General features: G+C 44.0%; 1 protein-coding gene across 3 annotated transcripts in view; it reads left to right on the top strand.

Moving 5' to 3' along the window:
* The first annotated feature begins 10,657 nt into the window (after window positions 1-10,657).
* Window positions 10,658-19,090, top strand: part of LOC139533584 (TBC1 domain family member 15-like) — an 80,916-nt gene continuing 72,483 nt past the window's right edge. For all 3 annotated transcript variants that reach the window (XR_011666820.1, XR_011666819.1, XM_071331732.1), the window contains exons 1-5: window positions 10,658-10,754; window positions 11,414-11,512; window positions 11,604-11,675; window positions 16,300-16,462; window positions 17,740-17,965. Coding sequence is in view for 1 of the 3 variants with exons in the window: in XM_071331732.1 (XP_071187833.1) it covers window positions 10,731-10,754; window positions 11,414-11,512; window positions 11,604-11,675; window positions 16,300-16,462; window positions 17,740-17,965 (584 nt within the window). In the remaining 2 variants the exon portion in view is untranslated. The remainder of the gene's footprint in view (window positions 10,755-11,413; window positions 11,513-11,603; window positions 11,676-16,299; window positions 16,463-17,739; window positions 17,966-19,090) is intronic.

Raw genomic sequence — 19,090 nt, 5'->3', positions numbered from 1 at the left:
CTGACTACTGAATGATTTTATAAATAATTTGTTTGATCAATGAGACAGAATGGGAAGTTGGGTAGTGTCCTCCATGTTTTGTCTAATGCTTAAAGAAATGTTCTTCTCCAATTAAGAAAGATAACGACTAAATAATATTTCAGTTAAATGATTTCTTTTAATTTTTGGGAGGTAAAGTAGTGCATAAATAACTGGTTATCATTTATCATTGGTTTCTCTTCACTCTTAGAAGCCAGATGGTACATTGAGAAACAACTGATCTAATATTAAATAAAATCAACGAAACAATAAGTCAAGAATATCTATTGGTTAGTAATAATATCATGATGTCTTCTTCTTTTTAAATATCATAAACCAAACAAGAAACAAAAATTAAAAATTAAATTACAAACAGAAAAAAAAGGCAATTTACATAATTTGAAAAATAAATCTGACTTCAACGTCCATTATCTAGTAAGAAACATAACATGTTACATGATCCTTACATGTTTTATATGTATATACTGAACTAAAGTAGAAATACAACATGCAACAATTTCAACTATTTTACTGAGTTACAGTTCATATAAGGACATCAGTCAATTGAAATGAATTCATTAGGCCCTAATCTATGGATTTCACATGACTGGGCAGGGGGCACAGCTGGGGAGCCAGGCCCAGCCAATCAGAATGAGTTTTTCCCCACAAAAGGGCTTTCTTACAGATATAAATACTCCTCATTTTCATCAGCTATCCAGGTGGCTGGTCTCAGATGATCCCACAGGTGAAGATGGCGGATGTGGAGGTCCTGGGCTAGGCAGAAAGCACTGAGCTGAAACACCTGCGTTTTGGAGCTGCCAAGAAAACAAGAAGACACCATGTTTGTATGCGGCTTCATTACCTCAATTATCTTTTTTTTGCAAACTGATATGTGACACGTATTAATGACAAAATAACATGCAAAACAGGTAGAGCAATTTTTTTTTGTATAAAGAGATTGGAACAGAGGGCAGCCCTGTATATACAGAGATCGGAGAGATTGGAACAGAGGGCAGCCCTGTATATACAGAGGTTGGAGCAGAGGGCAGCCCTGTATATACAGAGATTGGAGCAGAGGGCAGCCCTGTATATACAGAGGTTGGAACAGAGGGCAGCCCTGTATATACAGAGGTTGGAGAGATTGGAGCAGAGGGCAGCCCTGTATATACAGAGATTGGAACAGAGGGCAGCCCTGTATATACAGAGATTGGAACAGAGGGCAGCCCTGTATATACAGAGATTGGAACAGAGGGCAGCCCTGTATATACAGAGGTTGGAACAGAGGTCAGCCCTGTATATACAGAGATTGGAACAGTAGGCAGCCCTGTATATACAGAGATTGGAGCAGAGGGCAGCCCTGTATATACAGAGGTTGGAGCAGAGGGCAGCCCTGTATATACAGAGATTGGAACAGTAGGCAGCCCTGTATATACAGAGATTGGAGCAGAGGGCAGCCCTGTATATACAGAGATTGGAACAGAGGGCAGCCCTGTATATACAGAGATCGGAGAGATTGGAGCAGAGGGCAGCCGTACTACTGCATCCGTTGAGCATTTCAGGGGTTAATTGCCTTGCTCAAAGGCACAACGGCAGGTGATTGCATCTAGGTTATTGATACTTGCAACTCTTCAGTTCCTGGCCCACTTCCGAGCAGAATTCGAACGTTACTGGTCCGCTTCTCTAACCTCTAGGTTCCCTGCCACCCCCAAAGGAAATGATCATCCAACGGGGGGCTTGAACCAACGACACTGAGATTAAGAGATCAGGCTCCACCCACTGAGCTAGCCAGGTAATGAGTTGAACAATCTGGTTATGTGATGGTTTTTATCTGGTTATGTGATGGTTTTTATCTGGTTATGTGATGGTTTTTATCTGGTTATGTGATGTTGGTTTTTATCCGGTTATGTGTTGTCATTGTGTATCATTGTGTTGTTGTCATGGTGTATCGTTGTGTTGTTGTCATGGTGTATCATTGTGTTGTTGTCATGGTGTATCATTGTGTTGTTGTCATGGTGTAACATTGTGCTGTTGTCTTTGTTTATCATTGTGTTGTTGTCATGGTGTATCATTGTGTTGTTGTCATGGTGTATCATTGTGCTGTTGTCATGGTGTATCATTGTGTTGTTGTCATGGTGTATCATTGTGCTGTTGTCATGGTGTATCATTGTGTTGTTGTTCTGGTGTATCATTGTGATCTATGTGGATTTTACATGTTTTTTTACATGTCTCGTCCTTACCTGCTGCAAAACCAATTGCCCTCTGGGACAAATCAAATTCCATCCATAAATCCCTTTCTATATCATCAGTCACAAAGTGCTTTTACCGTAAGCCGGCCTTGATCCCTGTGCAAGCAGCAGTATAGTGACAAGTAAACATCTCCTTAGAAGGAAGAAACCTTGAGAGGAACAAGAGTCAGGGAGAAACTTAATTTCTCCTCGGCTCCTTCTCAAAACCCATTGGAGGAGAAGATCAGAGGGGAAGGACCTTTTTCCCAATGTGTTTTGAGAAGGAGACGAGGAGAGAGAGGACGCGAGGAGAGAGAGGACGCGAGGAGAGAGAGGACGCGAGGAGTATGCATTTGAGATTCTCCCTCAGACGGGAGGAGACCCATCCTCCTCGCAGGTTGACGTTTATTGTCATTAATCTTGCCCTGGAGGCAGAACTGCGTGATTTTCATTAGATGGGCCAGCAGCAAAGTCAAAATAGGCTATATTGTAAAAGTTCATGAAAACAAACATTTGCTTCTTGGTCTTCTTTTAAGTTTGGGATTAGTCATTAGGGTTAGCAGTGTGGTTAAGTTTAGGTTAAAATTGATATTTTATGACTTTGTGGCTGTGCCAGCTAGTGAACACTCTGCAGGCTGCCTCTAGGGCAAGGTTCATGACAATAAATGCCAAACTGCATCCTCCTCTTGCTGTACTGGTTAGAAGCTAATAATACATAAGACCACTAGGTGGCGACATCACACCAGGAAAACTAATGGGAACCGTGAACATAGACCAAGGTGGTGACATCACACCAGGAAAACTAATGGGAACCGTGAACACAGACCAAGGTGGTGACATCACACCAGGAAAACTAATGGGAACCTTGAACACAGACCAAGGTGGTTACATCACACCAGGAAAACTACTGGGAACCGTGAACACAGACCAAGGTGGTGACATCACGCCAGGAAAACTACTGGGAACCGTGAACACAGACCAAGGTGGTGACATCACGCCAGGAAAACTACTGGGAACCGTGAACACAGACCAAGGTGGTGACATCACACCAGGAAAACTAATGGGAACCGTGAACACAGACCAAGGTGGTGACATCACACCAGGAAAACTACTGGGAACCGTGAACACAGACCAAGGTGGTGACATCACGCCAGGAAAACTACTGGGAACCGTGAACACAGATCAAGGTGGTGACATCACGCCAGGAAAACTACTGGGAACCGTGAACACAGACCAAGGTGGTGACATCACACCAGGAAAACTACTGGGAACCGTGAACACAGACCAAGGTGGTGACATCACGCCAGGAAAACTACTGGGAACCGTGAACACAGACCAAGGTGGTGACATCACGCCAGGAAAACTACTTGCCAGGTTTCCTGGAGAAGTTCACTGACACTTTTTACAGAATGACATCAATAACCTCATGAAAACAGTGACCTGTGTTGTTAAAGACGTTAGTCGGTGTGTGTGTGTGTGTGTGTATATTCGTGCTCGTGCGTGTCCGTGCGTGTGTAGGAGGGCACCATGGAGAGAGTATTCATTTTTAATCATATACGAAACTGCACTCGTCCTCTGTCTAACTGTGGGAGTCATCATCATGTTTGTGGTTGAGTGAACCAGAGACCGAGCAGTTCTTCACGGAGTGTTTGTACTTGAACTTAGAGCGTTATTACTGACTGCTGCAGCCTCCAGTGGGAACAGACTGAGTGGTGAGTTAGAACAGTTTATGAGAAGGTGATACACTCTTCCCTTCAGACTCATCCAGGGGTCATCCCAGATACCCCTTCTCCCTCTGTCTCTCCTGAAATATTAGCCTCATCCATCCCAGAGACCCCTTCTCACTCTGTCTCTCCTGAAATATTAGCCTCATCCATCCCAGAGACACCTTCTCCCTCTATCTCTCCTGAAATATTAGCCTCATCCATCCCAGAGACTCCTTCTCCTTCTGTCTCCTCTGAAATATTAGCCTCATCCATCCCAGAGACCCCTTCTCCTTCTGTCTCTCCTGAAATATTAGCCTCATCCATCCCAGAGACCCCTTCTCCTTCTCTCCTGAAATATTAGCCTCATCCATCCCAGATACCCCTTCTCCTTCTGTCTCCTCTGAAATATTAGCCTCATCCATCCCAGATACCCCTTCTCCTTGTCTCTCCTGAAATATTAGCCTCATCCATCCCAGAGACTCCTTCTCCCTCTGTCTCTGCTGAAATATTAGCCTCATCCATCCCAGAGACTCCTTCTCCCTCTCTCTCCTGAAATATTAGCCTCATCCATCCCAGAGACTCCTCCTTCTCCCTCTGTCTCTGCTGAAATATTAGCCTCATCCATCCCAGAGACACCTTCTCCTTCTGTCCTGAAATATTAGCCTCATCCATCCCAGAGATCCCTTCTCCCTCTGTCTCTGCTGAAATATTAGCCTCATCCATCCTAGAGACTCCTCCTTCTGTCTCTCCTGAAATATTAGCCTCATCCATCCCAGAGACTCCTTCTCCTTCTGTCTCCTCTGAAATATTAGCCTCATCCATCCCAGAGACTCCTTCTCCTTCTGTCTCTCCTGAAATATTAGCCTCATCCATCCCAGAGACTCCTCCTTCTCCCTCTGTCTCTCCTGAAATATTAGCCTCATCCATCCCAGAGACTCCTTCTCCTTCTGTCTCTCCTGAAATATTAGCCTCATCCATCCCAGAGACTCCTCCTTCTCCTTCTGTCTCTCCTGAAATATTATCCTCATCCATCCCAGAGACTCCTTCTCCCTCTCTCTCCTGAAATATTAGCCTCATCCATCCCAGAGACTCCTCCTTCTCCTTCTGTCTCTCCTGAAATATTATCCTCATCCATCCCAGAGACTCCTTCTCCTTGTCTCTCCTGAAATATTATCCTCATCCATCCCAGAGATCCCTTCTCCCTCTGTCTCTGCTGAAATATTAGCCTCATCCATCCCAGAGACTCCTTCTCCCTCTGTCTCTCCTGAAATATTATCCTCATCCATCCCAGAGACCCCTTCTCCTTCTCTCCTGAAATATTATCCTCATCCATCCCAGATACCCCTTCTCCTTCTCTCCTGAAATATTAGCCTCATCCATCCCAGAGACCCCTTCTCCTTCTGTCTCTCCTGAAATATTATCCTCATCCATCCCAGATACCCCTTCTCCTTCTCTCCTGAAATATTAGCCTCATCCATCCCAGATACCCCTTCTCCTTCTGTCTCTCCTGAAATATTATCCTCATCCATCCCAGAGACCCCTTCTCCTTCTGTCTCTGCTGAAATATTAGCCTCATCCATCCCAGAGACCCCTTCTCCTTCTGTCTCTCCTGAAATATTAGCCTCATCCATCCCAGAGACTCCTTCTCCTTCTGTCTCTCCTGAAATATTAGCCTCATCCATCCCAGATACCCCTTCTCCCTCTGTCTCTCCTGAAATATTAGCCTCATCCATCCCAGAATACCCCTTCTCCTTCTGTCTCTGCTGAAATATTATCCTCATCCATCCCAGAGACCCCTTCTCCCTCTGTCTTTCCTGAAATATTAACCTCATCCATCCCAGATACCCCTTCTCCTTCTGTCTCCTCTGAAATATTAGCCTCATCCATCCCAGAGACTCCTTCTCCTTCTGTATCTCCTGAAATATTAGCCTCATCCATCCCAGAGACCCCTTCTCCTTCTGTCTCTGCTGAAATATTAGCCTCATCCATCCCAGAGACCCCTTCTCCTTCTGTCTCTCCTGAAATATTAGCCTCATCCATCCCAGAGACCCCTTCTCCCTCTGTCTCTGCTGAAATATTAGCCTCATCCATCCCAGAGACTCATCCTTCTCCTTCTGTCTCTGCTGAAATATTATCCTCATCCATCCCAGAGACTCCTCCTTCTCCTTCTGTCTCTGCTGAAATATTATCCTCATCCATCCCAGATACCCCTTCTCCTTCTCTCCTGAAATATTAGCCTCATCCATCCCAGAGATCCCTTCTCCTTCTCTCCTGAAATATTAGCCTCATCCATCCCAGAGATCCCTTCTCCTTCTCTCCTGAAATATTAGCCTCATCCATCCCAGATACCCCTTCTCCCTCTGTCTCTCTCTCTAACTCTCACACTATTTCTCCCGCTTCTCTCTCTCTTCTGTGAAGACAAAGAGGTCTTACAGGAGCCAGAAGAGGTAAATGTGTGAGCTGGTCTGTAAATGGAGCATTTCCAGCTTTAATTTGCTATTAAGTGAGAACAAGATGCACTAAATTATACATTAGAAAGAGAGAGAGGAGAAAGAGAGAACCCACTGACTCCCCTATCAGATCACAGCAAAATCACATTCTACTTGAACAGAGCAATATTCAATCATGAGGCATCAAAGCCGAACAAACTGCATACTATTAGGAAATGCTATAGATGGAAGGAAAGTAGTGTAGAAACCTACCAGAAAGTAATTCATCAACAACAAATTCAATCTCTTTTAGACAACTTCCTGGACAAAACGTTTCACTGCAATAGCGAAGTTGTAAACTTGGCAGTAGAAAGCCTAAATTGCTTCACTATCAAATCTAAACATTTCAACCAGACAACCTAAGAAAATGAACAACAATGACAAATGGTTTGATGAAAAGTGCAAAATCCCAAGAAAGGAATTGAGGAACATATCTAACCAATAACACAGAGACCCAGATAACCTGAGCCTACGCCTTCACTATGGTGAATCACTAAAACAATACAGAAATACACGACGGAATAAGAAGGAACAGCACGTCAGAAATCAGCTCAACGTAATTGAAGAATCCATAGACTCTAAACACTTCTGGGAAAATTGGAAAACACAAAATAGTTATCTATCCAAAATGGAGATGTATGGGTTAACCACTTCGCAAAATATTGTTTTTATAACAAAGAACAAACAGCAAAAACACATACATGAACAATAGAAAATATTAGTCAGCTATTAAAGACTCCCAAAACCCACTGAATTCTCCAATTACATTGAATGAACTACAGGCCAAAATACAAACCCTCCAACCCAAAAAGGCCTGTGGTGTTGATGGTATCCTACATGAAATTATAAATTATACAGACAACAAATTTCACTTCGCTAAACTTAAACTCTTTAACATCATCCTCAGCTCTGGCATCTTCCCTAAAACTTGGAAGCGAGGACTTGATCACCCCAATCCACAAAAGTGGAGACAAATCCGACCCCAATAACTACAGTGAGATATGTGTCAACAGTAACCTTGGGAAATTCTCTGCATTATCACTAACAGCAGACTCGTACATTTCCTCAGTGAAAACAATGTATTGAGCAAATGTCAATTTGGCTTTTTACCAAATTACCGTACGACAGGCCACATATTCACCCTGCACCCCCTTATTGACAAACAAAACACAACAAAAGCAAAGTCTTCTCATGCTTTGTGGATTTCAAAAAACTTTTGACTCAATTTGGCATGAGGGTCAGCTATACACATTTATGGAAAGTGGTGTTGGGGGAAAAACATACAACATTATAAAATCCATGTACACAAACAACAAGTGTGCGGTTAAAACAGGCAGAAAACACACCCATTTCTTTCCACAGGGCCGTGGAGTGAGACAGGGATGCAGCTTGATCCCCACCCTCTTCAACATATATCTTAATGAACTGGCGAGGGCACTAGAACAGTCTGCAGCACCCGGCCTCGCCCCACTAGAATCTGAAGTCAAATGTCTACTGTTTGCTGATGATCTGGTGCTTCTGTCCCCAAGCAAGGAGGGCCTACAGCAGCACCTAGATATTCTGCACAGATTCTGCCAGACCTGGGCCCTGACAGTAAATCAATCAATCAAATGTATTTATAAAGCTCTTCTTACATCAGCTGATGTCACAAAGTGCTGTACAGAAACCCAGCCTAAAACCCCAAACAGCAAGCAATGCAGGTGTAGAAGCACGGTGGCTAGGAAAAACTCCCTAGAAAGGCCAGAACCTAGGAAGAAACCTAGAGAGGAACCAGGCTATGAGGGGTGGCCTGATAGATGACCAGCAGGGTCAAATAATAATAATCACAGTGGTTGTAGAGGGTGCAACAGGTCAGCACCTCAGGAGTAACTGTCAGTTGGCTTTTCATAGCTGATCATTCAGAGTATCTCTACCGCTCCTGCTGTCTCTAGAGAGTTGAAACAGCAGGTCTGGGACAGGTAGCACGTCTGGTGAACAGATCAGGGTTCCATAGCTGCAGGCAGAACAGTTGAAACTGGAGCAGCAGCACAACAAGGTGGACTGGGGACAGCAAGGAGTCATCAGGCCAGGTAGTCCTGAGGCATGGTCCTAGGGCTCAGGTCCTCTGAGAGAGAGAGAGAGAAAGAAAGAAAGAAAGAAAGAAAGAAAGAAAGAAAGAAAGAATAAAGAAAGAAAGAAAGAAAGAAAGGAGAGAGAGAATTAGAGAGAGCATGCTTAAATTCACACAGGACACCGGATAAGACAGGAGAAATACTCCAGAGATAACAGACCGACCCTAGCCCCCCGACACATAAACTATTGCAGCATAAATAAGACAAAAATAATGGTGTTCCAAAAAAGGTCCAGTCGCCAGGACCACAAATACAAATTCCATCTTGACACCGTTGACCTGGAGCACACAAAAACGATACATACCTTGGCCTAAACATCAGCACCACAGGTAACTTCCACAAAACTGTGAACGATCTGAGAGACAAGGCAAGAAGGACCTTCTATGCCATCAAAAGGAACATCAAATTTGACATCCCAATTAGGATCTGGCAAAAAATACTTGAATCGGTTATAGAACCCATTGCCCTTTATGGTTGTGAGGTCTGGGGTCCGCTCACCAACCAAGAAAAAACGGAGAAAACTATAACGCTGTTTGTCCCTAAACAGAGAGTTCACAGTGGCAGAATACCTGACCACTGTGACTGACCCAAGATGAAGGAAGGCTTTGACTATGTATAGACTCAGTGAGCATAGCCTTGCTATTGAGAGAGGCCGCCATCGGCAGACCTGACTCTCAAGAGAAGACAGGCTATGTGCACACTGCCCACAAAATGAGGTGGAGACCGAACTGCACTTCCTAACCTCCTGCCAAATGTATGACCATATTAGAGACACATATTTCCCTCAGATACACAGACCCACAAAGAATTTGAAAACAATCCAATCTTGATAAACTCCCATATCTATTGGTTGAAATACAGTACCACAGTTGTGCCATCACAGCAGCAAGATTTGTGACCTGTTGCCACAAGAAAAGGGCAACCAGTGAAGAACAAACACCATTGTAAATACAACCCATATTTATGCTTATTTATTTTCCTTTTTGTACTTTAACTATTTACACATCGTTACAACACTGTACATATCCATAATATGACATTTGAAATGTCTCTATTCCTTTTAAACTTTTGTTGTTTATTATTGTCTATTTCACTTTTGTTTATTATCTATTTCACTTGCTTTGGTAATGTAAACATGTTTCCCATGACAATAAAGCCCTTTGAATTGAAGAGAGAGAGAGTTGATTTTATCACCTGCTCGCTTAAGGTATGACCAGTCTTTGACCGGTACCCCCTGTACATAGCCTTGCTAGTTATTTTATTATTGCTCTTTAATTATTTGTTATTTTTCTATTTTCTTATTTTTAATTTTTTACTTCAGTTTATTTTAGTAAGTAATTCTTAACACTTATTTTTCATTAAACTGCATTGTTTGTTAAGGACTTGTAAGTAAGCATTTCACTGTAAGGTCTACATCTGTTTTATTATGGTCTACACCTGTTGTACTCGGTACATGTGACAAATACAATATGATTTGACTGAATATGTACAGGGTTTTTCAACCTTTGTCTGGAATAATAGCCCTAAATTAAACATTAAACAACATCCTATTACAACGTCCAAAGGTGCCTCCTCCCACTCTTACTGCTGGGTGTAATCCTTAGTCCAAACAGTTGCAAAAAAAACGAGAGATTCTATTGGACAGATTAAGGTAGGTCCCTCCCCGTTTCGTTCCGTTTACGAAACGTTTTGCAACAGAATTGGGATAATGACTACACCCCTGTTAACGCTAATGTTCCCTGGCGGATGTTTGCGGAAGTGGAAGCTTAAACAACAAACAGTTCAATAATAATCTCTGTTGTATGCGAGATACACTCAACTATTTCAATGATCTCGTTAATTGCGTCGTTGGTTTACAATGAATGTGTCAAAGATCATATAGACTTTTTTTCCTACTGTATTATTGCCTGTATGTTTGTTTATTCCATGTGTAACTCTGTGTTGTTGTTTGTGTCGAACTGCTTTGCTCCATCTTGGCCAGGTCGCAGTTGTAAATGAGAACTTGTTCTAAACTAGCCTACCTGGTTAAATGAAGGTGAAATAAAAAGAAATGTGAAAAACGGATTCAGCAACACCCAATGACGAGTATTTAGTTATTTATTCTTCCCCCCTCCCACAAGTCAAAACAACTGGAAACACGTGAGCTGTGCTACTACGTCGTCGTCAGCTGAGACAGGCGACATGGCGACTTCAACGGGCGTCAAGGTGCTGAGAAAACAGATTTGTGGCATTTCGTATTTTTTTAATGTGCTTTGTTTTGTTCGCATTGTCAATGGATCATGTTGTCTGTGAGGTTTTGTAAATAGTTTAAACGAAATCATTTGGCTAGAAGTTGAACAAGCCATTGTCGACACTTGACAGCTAACGTTAGCTAGTAGAAGTTGCCTGTCCAGTTGGCAGAGTAGTTTCAGGTGAAACAAAGTGGTTTGCGGACATAAGAAGTTACTTGTAAAACTCGTAAAACTGTCGACTTCCAGAATACCAACAGGCTCGTGTTGTTAGCTTTCATAGTGACAAGTTGAGCTAACTTGTTGTACTAGCAACCACCAAAACAAACATGCAAAACAGTTTAAAAGTGGTCAGGAAGTTGGTTGAGCCAGCTACCTAGTTAGCCACATCACACTGCTGAAAATGTAGAACGGTGAAAGAATGTGAAATTGGTCCATGTTCAAAGAGCCGCCAGCAAAATTGTAAACAATACAGCAAATGTATCCCATTACATTGTCACATGGAAACGGCACTTGATTTGGATGAAGTTAGCAAGCTAGCTAGGTACATTAGACCTATTTGTTTACCAAGTCTCCAACAACAACATAACATGAGTTGTATTAATCTCTGAATGTATTTCCCTCGTTCTCTCCCAGGTTCTATATGAGCATGATGGAGTGTTTATACACACCAACCCAGAAAGGCGTGAAGAGCAGGATTCTCTCACTTCAGGATCCCTGCGTGTCCTGGACCAGGTATGTCAATATGGAACAGAATGAGATGTCTCCTTCCCTGTTATAATGTCCACAGATCAGACTGAACATTCCTTCTCGTCATTTCTACCAGGATGGAGACCTAGTGCTGGAATATAAACCCATGGAAGATGTCGACCACTCTGCCATGCTGTGTGCTGCCAAGGTTAGACTTTATTTACATATCTTTTTTTATTTAATATTCCTTGTTTCAGGTCATCATAAACAAAGTGTACACATGTACATATATTAGAATACTAACAAGATTTAGACTCTTATCAATCTTACTGGTAAATTCATATAGAAACACTGCTAATTGGCTCGGCCACAACTGTTGTCCGGTGCTGATAATACAGACACAGTGCAATTTGTTTAACATGGAAATAGCTGTTCTATCGTTCAGCCTACAGTAGCAGCCAATGTGTGGTGTTCAATGTAGGCCTACATTCCATGAGATTTTTTAACAAAATACACCCAGGTCTTGACATGAACCTGTTTTATCCACTCGTCCTTCAGACAAGGAGGTGACTGAAAATGGTGTTTGATGCAAGAAACCACTTTACAAAAGAAAATGTCATTATTATTCCAACATTATTACAGAGAACCAGACAAATTATACTACCCTCTGCCTATTGGATACTTAGATTATTCAAGCTTGTCTCAAAATACAACACTGCCCCTTTAAGACAAAAAAAAAGCTCTTTACCTGACTCACGTTTCAAAGATGTCTAGAAATGTACAGGTTTTGTGGTCTTGCAGGAAGCAACCACTATCCTATTGCTGACTACAGATGATCTATAACTGGGCTAATACCAATGTAATTAGAACAGTAAAACAATGTTTTGTCATACCCGTGGTATACGGTCTGATATACCACGGCTGTCAGCCAATCAGCTTTCAGGGCTTGAACCACCCAGTTTATGTATATATAGGCCTACTGCAGCTCTGATTGGTTATGCCACCGGTCTGTAGAGTACGGGCTGAGTGGTGCCTGTCAATGCAATAGAATCATACACCGATGTGTTCTGCCTACAAAAAACAAATCTCTTGCATAGTTAGTTTTGCCTACTAAGTCTTGCACAATTAGTTTTGTTTCGGGATGTTGCGTTGAAAGTGGCTAATAACGCATTGACTCGGATCACAATTCCCACAGTGAAGGGAAACGTTGATAGTGTTAACTAAAGGGGGGAAAACTCTCTAAAGTTGAGTGAAGTTCAATCTCGTGCTTCTCTGCGCGGGCTGATATTTCTTCTGCGGGGTGTCGGCGCAGCTTAAAGGGAACATTAGTCACGATTTAGGATGACAACACTCCACATTGTATACAGTGGGGAGAACAAGTATTTGATACACTGCCGATTTTGCAGATTTTCCTACTTAAAAAGCATGTAGAGGTCTGTAATTTTTATCATAGGTACACTTCAACTGTGAGAGACGGAATCTAAAACAAAAATCCAGAAAATCACATTGTATGATTTTTAAGTAATTAATTTGCATTTTATTGCATGACATAAGTATTTGATACATCAGAAAAGCAGAACTTAATATTTGGTACAGAATCATTTGTTTGCAATTACAGAGATCATACGTTTCCTGTAGTTCTTGACCAGGTTTGCACACACTGCAGCAGGGATTTTGGCCCACTCCTCCATACAGACCTTCTCCAGATCCTTCAGGTTTCGGGGCTGTCGCTGGGCAATACGGACTTTCAGCTCCCTCCAAAGATTTTCTATTGGGTTTAGGTCTGGAGACTGGCTAGGCCACTCCAGGACCTTGAGATACTTCTTACGGAGCCACTCCTTAGTTGCCCTGGCTGTGTGTTTCGGGTCGTTGTCATGCTGGAAGACCCAGCCACGACCCATCATCAATGCTCTTACTGAGGGAAGGAGGTTGTTGGCTAAGATCTCGCAATACATGGCCCCATCCATCCTCCCCTCAATACGGTGCAGTCGTCCTGTCCCCTTTGCAGAAAAGCATCCCCAAAGAATGATGTTTCCACCTCCATGCTTCACGGTTGGGATGGTGTTCTTGGGGTTGTACTCATCCTTCTTCTTCCTCCAAACACGGCGAGTGGAGTTTAGACCAAAAAGCTCTATTTTTGAATCATCAGACCACATGACCTTCTCCCATTCCTCCTCTGGATCATCCAGATGGTCATTGGCAAACTTCAGACGGGCCTGGACATGCGCCTGCTTGAGCAGGGGGACCTTGTGTGCGCTGCAGGATTTTAATCCATGACGGCGTAGTGTGTTACTAATGGTTTTCTTTGAGACTGTGGTCCCAGCTCTCTTCAGGTCATTGACCAGGTCCTGCCGTGTAGTTCTGGGCTGATCCCTCACCTTCCTCATGATCATTGATGCCCCACGAGGTGAGATCTTGCATGGAGCCCCAGACCGAGGGTGATTGACCGTCATCTTGAACTTCTTCCATTTTCTAATAATTGCGCCAACAGTTGTTTCCTTCTCACCAAGCTGCTTGCCTATTGTCCTGTAGCCCATCCCAGCCTTGTGCAGGTCTACAATTTTATCCCTGATGTCCTTACACAGCTCTCTGGTCTTGGCCATTGTGGAGAGGTTGGAATCTGTTTGATTGTGTGTGGACAGGTGTCTTTTATACAGGTAACGAGTTCAAACAGGTGCAGTTAATACAGGTAATGAGTGGAGAACAGGAGGGCTTCTTAAAGAAAAACTAACAGGTCTGTGAGAGCCGGAATTCTTACTGGTTGGTAGGTGATCAAATACTTATGTCATGCAATAAAATGCAAATTAATTACTTAAAAATCATACAATGTGATTTTCTGGATTTTTGTTTTAGATTCCGTCTCTCATAGTTGAAGTGTACCTATGATAAAAATTACAGACCTCTACATGCTTTGTAAGTAGGAAAACCTGCAAAATCGGCAGTGTATCAAATACTTGTTCTCCCCACTGTATGTTGGCTTGGCTGTATCCATGGTGACACATCAGTTGTCTTGAGAGCTCGATGATGACTGTCAAACCACACTCTGGCTCCAATCACCTTGGTCATGTGACAGCAGCATCGCTTCATGTTTCCTGTCTCTGTTTCTCTGCTGCGCTAGAATAAAGATGTTCTAGTGATCTCTGACTGAAATAAAAACCCTGATAGCAGAGATGCAACAGGAAACCAAAGCCCTAAAGTATATCCTGAATCTATAATGGTTCATCCCGGTTGAGATGAACACACATAGCTAGCTCATCTCTTCATAGAAACTAACTCTCCTCTCTCTATCAGCCACTCAGGACAGATGTCTGTCCGTTAGGTTCTCTGTGGAGGAAAAAAAACATCCCCTATTCTCTTTCTCTGTCAAAACCGGTTTAATTTTATTAGCCTCTCTAATAGTATTTCCAGCCTTTTATGTATATATCTGTACCACTACCTACACAGCCAGCCAGAACTATGTACTGTATATATATAGTACTGTATATGGGTGTGTGTGTACTGTATATAGATAGTACAACATTTTGGGGTCACTTAGACATTTCAAAAAATTGCAGATTTTTTATGGAATATCTACATAGGCGTACAGATGCCCATTTATCAGCAACCATCACTCCTGTGTTCCAATGACACGTTGTGTTAGCTAATCCAAATGTATCATTTTTAAAGGCTAATTGATCATTAGAAAACCCTTTTCACAGAACAGTGCAAACTGGTTCTAACCAGAATAGAAAGAGGAGTGGGAGGCCCCGGTGTACAACTGCGCAAAAGGGCAAGTACATTAGTGTGTCTAGTTTGAGAAACAGACGCCTCACATGTCCTCAACTGGCAGCTTCATTAAATAGTACCCGCAAAACACCAGTCTCAACGTCAACAGTGAAGAGGCGACTCCAGGATGCTGGCCTTCTAGGGGCAGAGTTGCAAAGAAAAAGCCATATCTCAGACTGGCCAATTAAAAAGAAAAGATTGAGATGGGAAATAGAACAGACACTGGACAGAGGAAGATTTTGGGGGGAAAAAAGTGTTATGGACCGATGAATAAGAGTTTGAGGTGTTCGGATCACAAAGAAGAAGATTCATGAGACGCAGAAAAGATGATGGAGTGCTTGACGCCATCTGTCAAGCGTGGTGGAGGCAATGTGATGGTCTGGGGGTGCTTTGGTGGTGAAGTGGGAGATTCGTACAGGGTAAAAGGGATCTTGGAAGAAGGAAGGCTATCACTCCATTTTGCAACGCCATACCCTGTGGACGGCACTTAATTGGAGCCAATTTCCTCCTACAACAGGGCAACGACCCAAAGCACAGCTCCAAACTATGCAATAACTATTTAGGGAAGAAGCAGTCAGCTGGTGTTCTGTCTATAATGGAGTGGCCAGCACAGTCACCGGATCTCAACCCTATTGAGCTGTTGTGGGAGCAGCTTGACCGTATGTTACCTAAGAACGGCCCATCAAGCCAATCCAACTTGTGGGAGGTGCTTCAGGAACATGGGGTGAAATCTCTTCAGATTACCCCAACCAATTGACAACTAGAATGCCAAAGGTCTGCAAGGCTGTAATTGCTGCAAATGGAGGATTCTTTGACAAAAGCAAAGTTTGAAGGACATAATTATTATTTCAATTAAATCATTATTTATAACCTTGTCAACATCTTGACTATTTCCTATTCATTTTGCAACAAATTTCAGGTATGTTTTCATGGAAAACAAGGACATTTCTGAGTGACCCCAAACTTTTGGACAGTAGTGTAGATAGTACAGTATATGGGTAGTTGTGTGTACTGTATATAGTACCGTATGTGGGTGGGTCTGAGTATACCTGTATTCTCTCTCCCAGGAGTCTAGCTCCGTGTTTGAATGGGGCCAGCGGCACCAGGGTCCGAGCCACGACCCAGGAGACCACCCACCCAGGCAGGTGGAGCACCAGCTGAGCTGTGAGACTGAGTGGGACATGGTTCACACTGTTCAGTTCAGGAAGAAACCCAGCAACAATGGAAAAGGTGAGTGGGAGAGAACACAGCAGAGCACCCTAGGACACAGCAGAGCACCCTAGGACACAGCAGAGCACCCTAGGACACAGCAGAGCACCCTAGGACACAGCAGAGCACCCTAGGACACAGCAGAGCACCCTAGGACACAGCAGAGCACCCTAGAACACAGCAGAGCACCCTAGAACACAGCAGAGCACCCTAGAACACAGCAGAGCACCCTAGAACACAGCAGAGCACCCTAGAACACAGCAGAGCACCCTAGAACACAGCAGAGCACCCTAGAACACAGCAGAACAGAGCAGGCCACGGAAGAATGGCCATTTTTTAAAACCTTTTTATTTAGTCAGGGGAAGTCATGGAGAACATATCAATGATTTAGCATCATCATGCTTCCTCTATGGAGAGCCAAAATGTCACACTTCGTTACCTGTCCAGCTGATATATTGTCATTACCTGTAGCTGTAAACATGTCTGGTTTCTTTGAACTGTCAAGTCTAGTACTGGAACCACAATGCAACATAATTGTTGTTCTTGGCCTTGCCGTTCTGTGGTTCTTCCTGGCAAGACTAAACAAGGTTAAGCGTGCAGCAGTCTCTCTCATATATATATGTGTGTGTGTGTATATATACATATCATTTCTCTCCCTCCCTCCTCTCTGGCTGGAATTCCAAAACACCTCTCCTCTTAACGTCCAGAAGCTGCTTTAGCGGAGCGACCATGATTAAGTTGGTTGGAGGAGAGGAGACTAATTGCTTCAGTTTCCCCACAGTACGATCAATCTTTTCCAGCAGGCCCCTGGGGATTAATCAGGCCTCCTGCTACTTCCTGCTCTGCAGACATTTAAATGTCAAGAGAGTCAAATTAAAAAGCATTACACATGGATCTATACAACTCTAGATGAAGTGTGGCATGGACGTTGTGTTGCTTGTCTCTCTGCATTAGGAAAACCCCTAGAGAGAATACACACACACACTCTCATTATGTGTGTCTCTTCTGTGTGTGTGCATCTGTAGTGTTGGGTATCTAAGCCCCTCTCTCTCTCTCCCTCACCTCATTGTGTGTGTTTCTATGTCTGTGTATATCCTGTATCTAAACCCCTCTCTCCCTCCTCTCTCTCTCTCTCTCTCACCTCATTGTGTGTGTTTCTATGTCTGTGTATATCCTGTATCTAAAACCCTCTCTCCCTCCTTCTCTCTCTCTCTCTCTCTCTCTCACCTCATTGTGTGTGTTTCTATGTCTGTGTATATCCTGTATCTGAACCTCTCTCTCTCTCCCTCTCTCTCCAGGTGCTCCTCCTAAACCCACTCCCATCCCAGAGAAGAGTAAGGGTTCCCGGCTGTTCTTCCGTCTCCGTGACCTGGCCTCGGTCAGGGTGAAGGAGGAGGGCTGGTCCTACCTGGTGTTCACCCTCCGAGACCGCAACATGGGGGTGGAGCTGCCTGCCCTGCACTTTCACCAGGGAGGTAGTGAAGACTTCCTGGACTGTCTCAGGAAGTACATGCTGCTCACAGAGTACGTAGACCAGACAGTAAATGTACATGCTGCTCACAGAGTACGTAGACCAGACAGTAAATATACATGCTGATCAGAGAGTACGTAGACCAGACAGTAAATATACATGCTGCTCACAGAGTACGTAGACCAGACAGTAAATATACATGTTGAGCTCCATGCTGCTGACAGAGTACATAAACACACTCAATTTAGTCTCTCAAAGACAGAACTGAGGGAGCGGGGCTAGGTGAGGGAGCGGGGCCAGGTGAGGGAGCGGGGCCAGGTGAGGGAGACGGGGCCAGGTGAGGGAGACGGGGCCAGGTGAGGGAGACGGGGCCAGGTGAGGGAGACGGGGCCAGGTGAGGGAGACGGGGCCAGGTGAGGGAGACGGGGCCAGGTGAGGGAGACGGGGCCAGGTGAGGGAGACGGGGCCAGGTGAGGGAGACGGGGCCAGGTGAGGGAGCGGGGCCAGGTGAGGGAGCGGGGCCAGGTGAGGGAGACGGGGCCAGGTGAGGGAGCGGGGCTCGGTGAGTCTAATACAACTTATTCCACTTCATTCAAATTTTCTAAAAGTTTTTTAAAAACTTTAGCAATGAAAAAGCCAGGGAATAGTGTTGTATGTATTGCCACTGGTTACACTGGGTGTGTGGTGATCTTTGTGTTCCTCAAAGGGCCACTATCCTATGTCAGCCAAGGCCCAAGCCCAGTCCCATGATGAACACAATTACAGGTTATACAGACAGTCACTAGTGGACCGAGCAGAGCTGTCACGCCCTGGACAGATACAGTCCAGAACACAATCACAGGTTATACAGACAGTCACTAGTGGACCGAGCAGAGCTGTCACGCCCTGGACAGATACAGTCCAGAACACACCGCGCTCCAGAATTGAAAGTCTTTCCCAGTGCTGGAGATGATTGCTTGTAGGAAAGTATGAACCCCCCCCCCCCCCCAGCCAGATGTAGACTATTCTGCTGTAAAAAAACAAAGTGACCCGGCGCCCACACACCAGGTGGTCTGGTTGGTTCTGTGGCAGCATGTGAACAGGCGTTGAAACTGAGTGTGTGTCCCAAATGGCACCCTATTCCCTATATAGTGCACTACTTTTGGCCATGGTCCTATGAGCCCTGGTAGAAAGTAGTG

Source organism: Salvelinus alpinus, chromosome 11 (assembly GCF_045679555.1).
Source record: "Salvelinus alpinus chromosome 11, SLU_Salpinus.1, whole genome shotgun sequence".
NCBI lineage: Eukaryota > Metazoa > Chordata > Actinopteri > Salmoniformes > Salmonidae > Salvelinus > Salvelinus alpinus.
The sequence above is the reverse complement of the archived record's forward strand: the minus strand, read 5'-3'. Positions and strand labels throughout refer to the sequence as shown.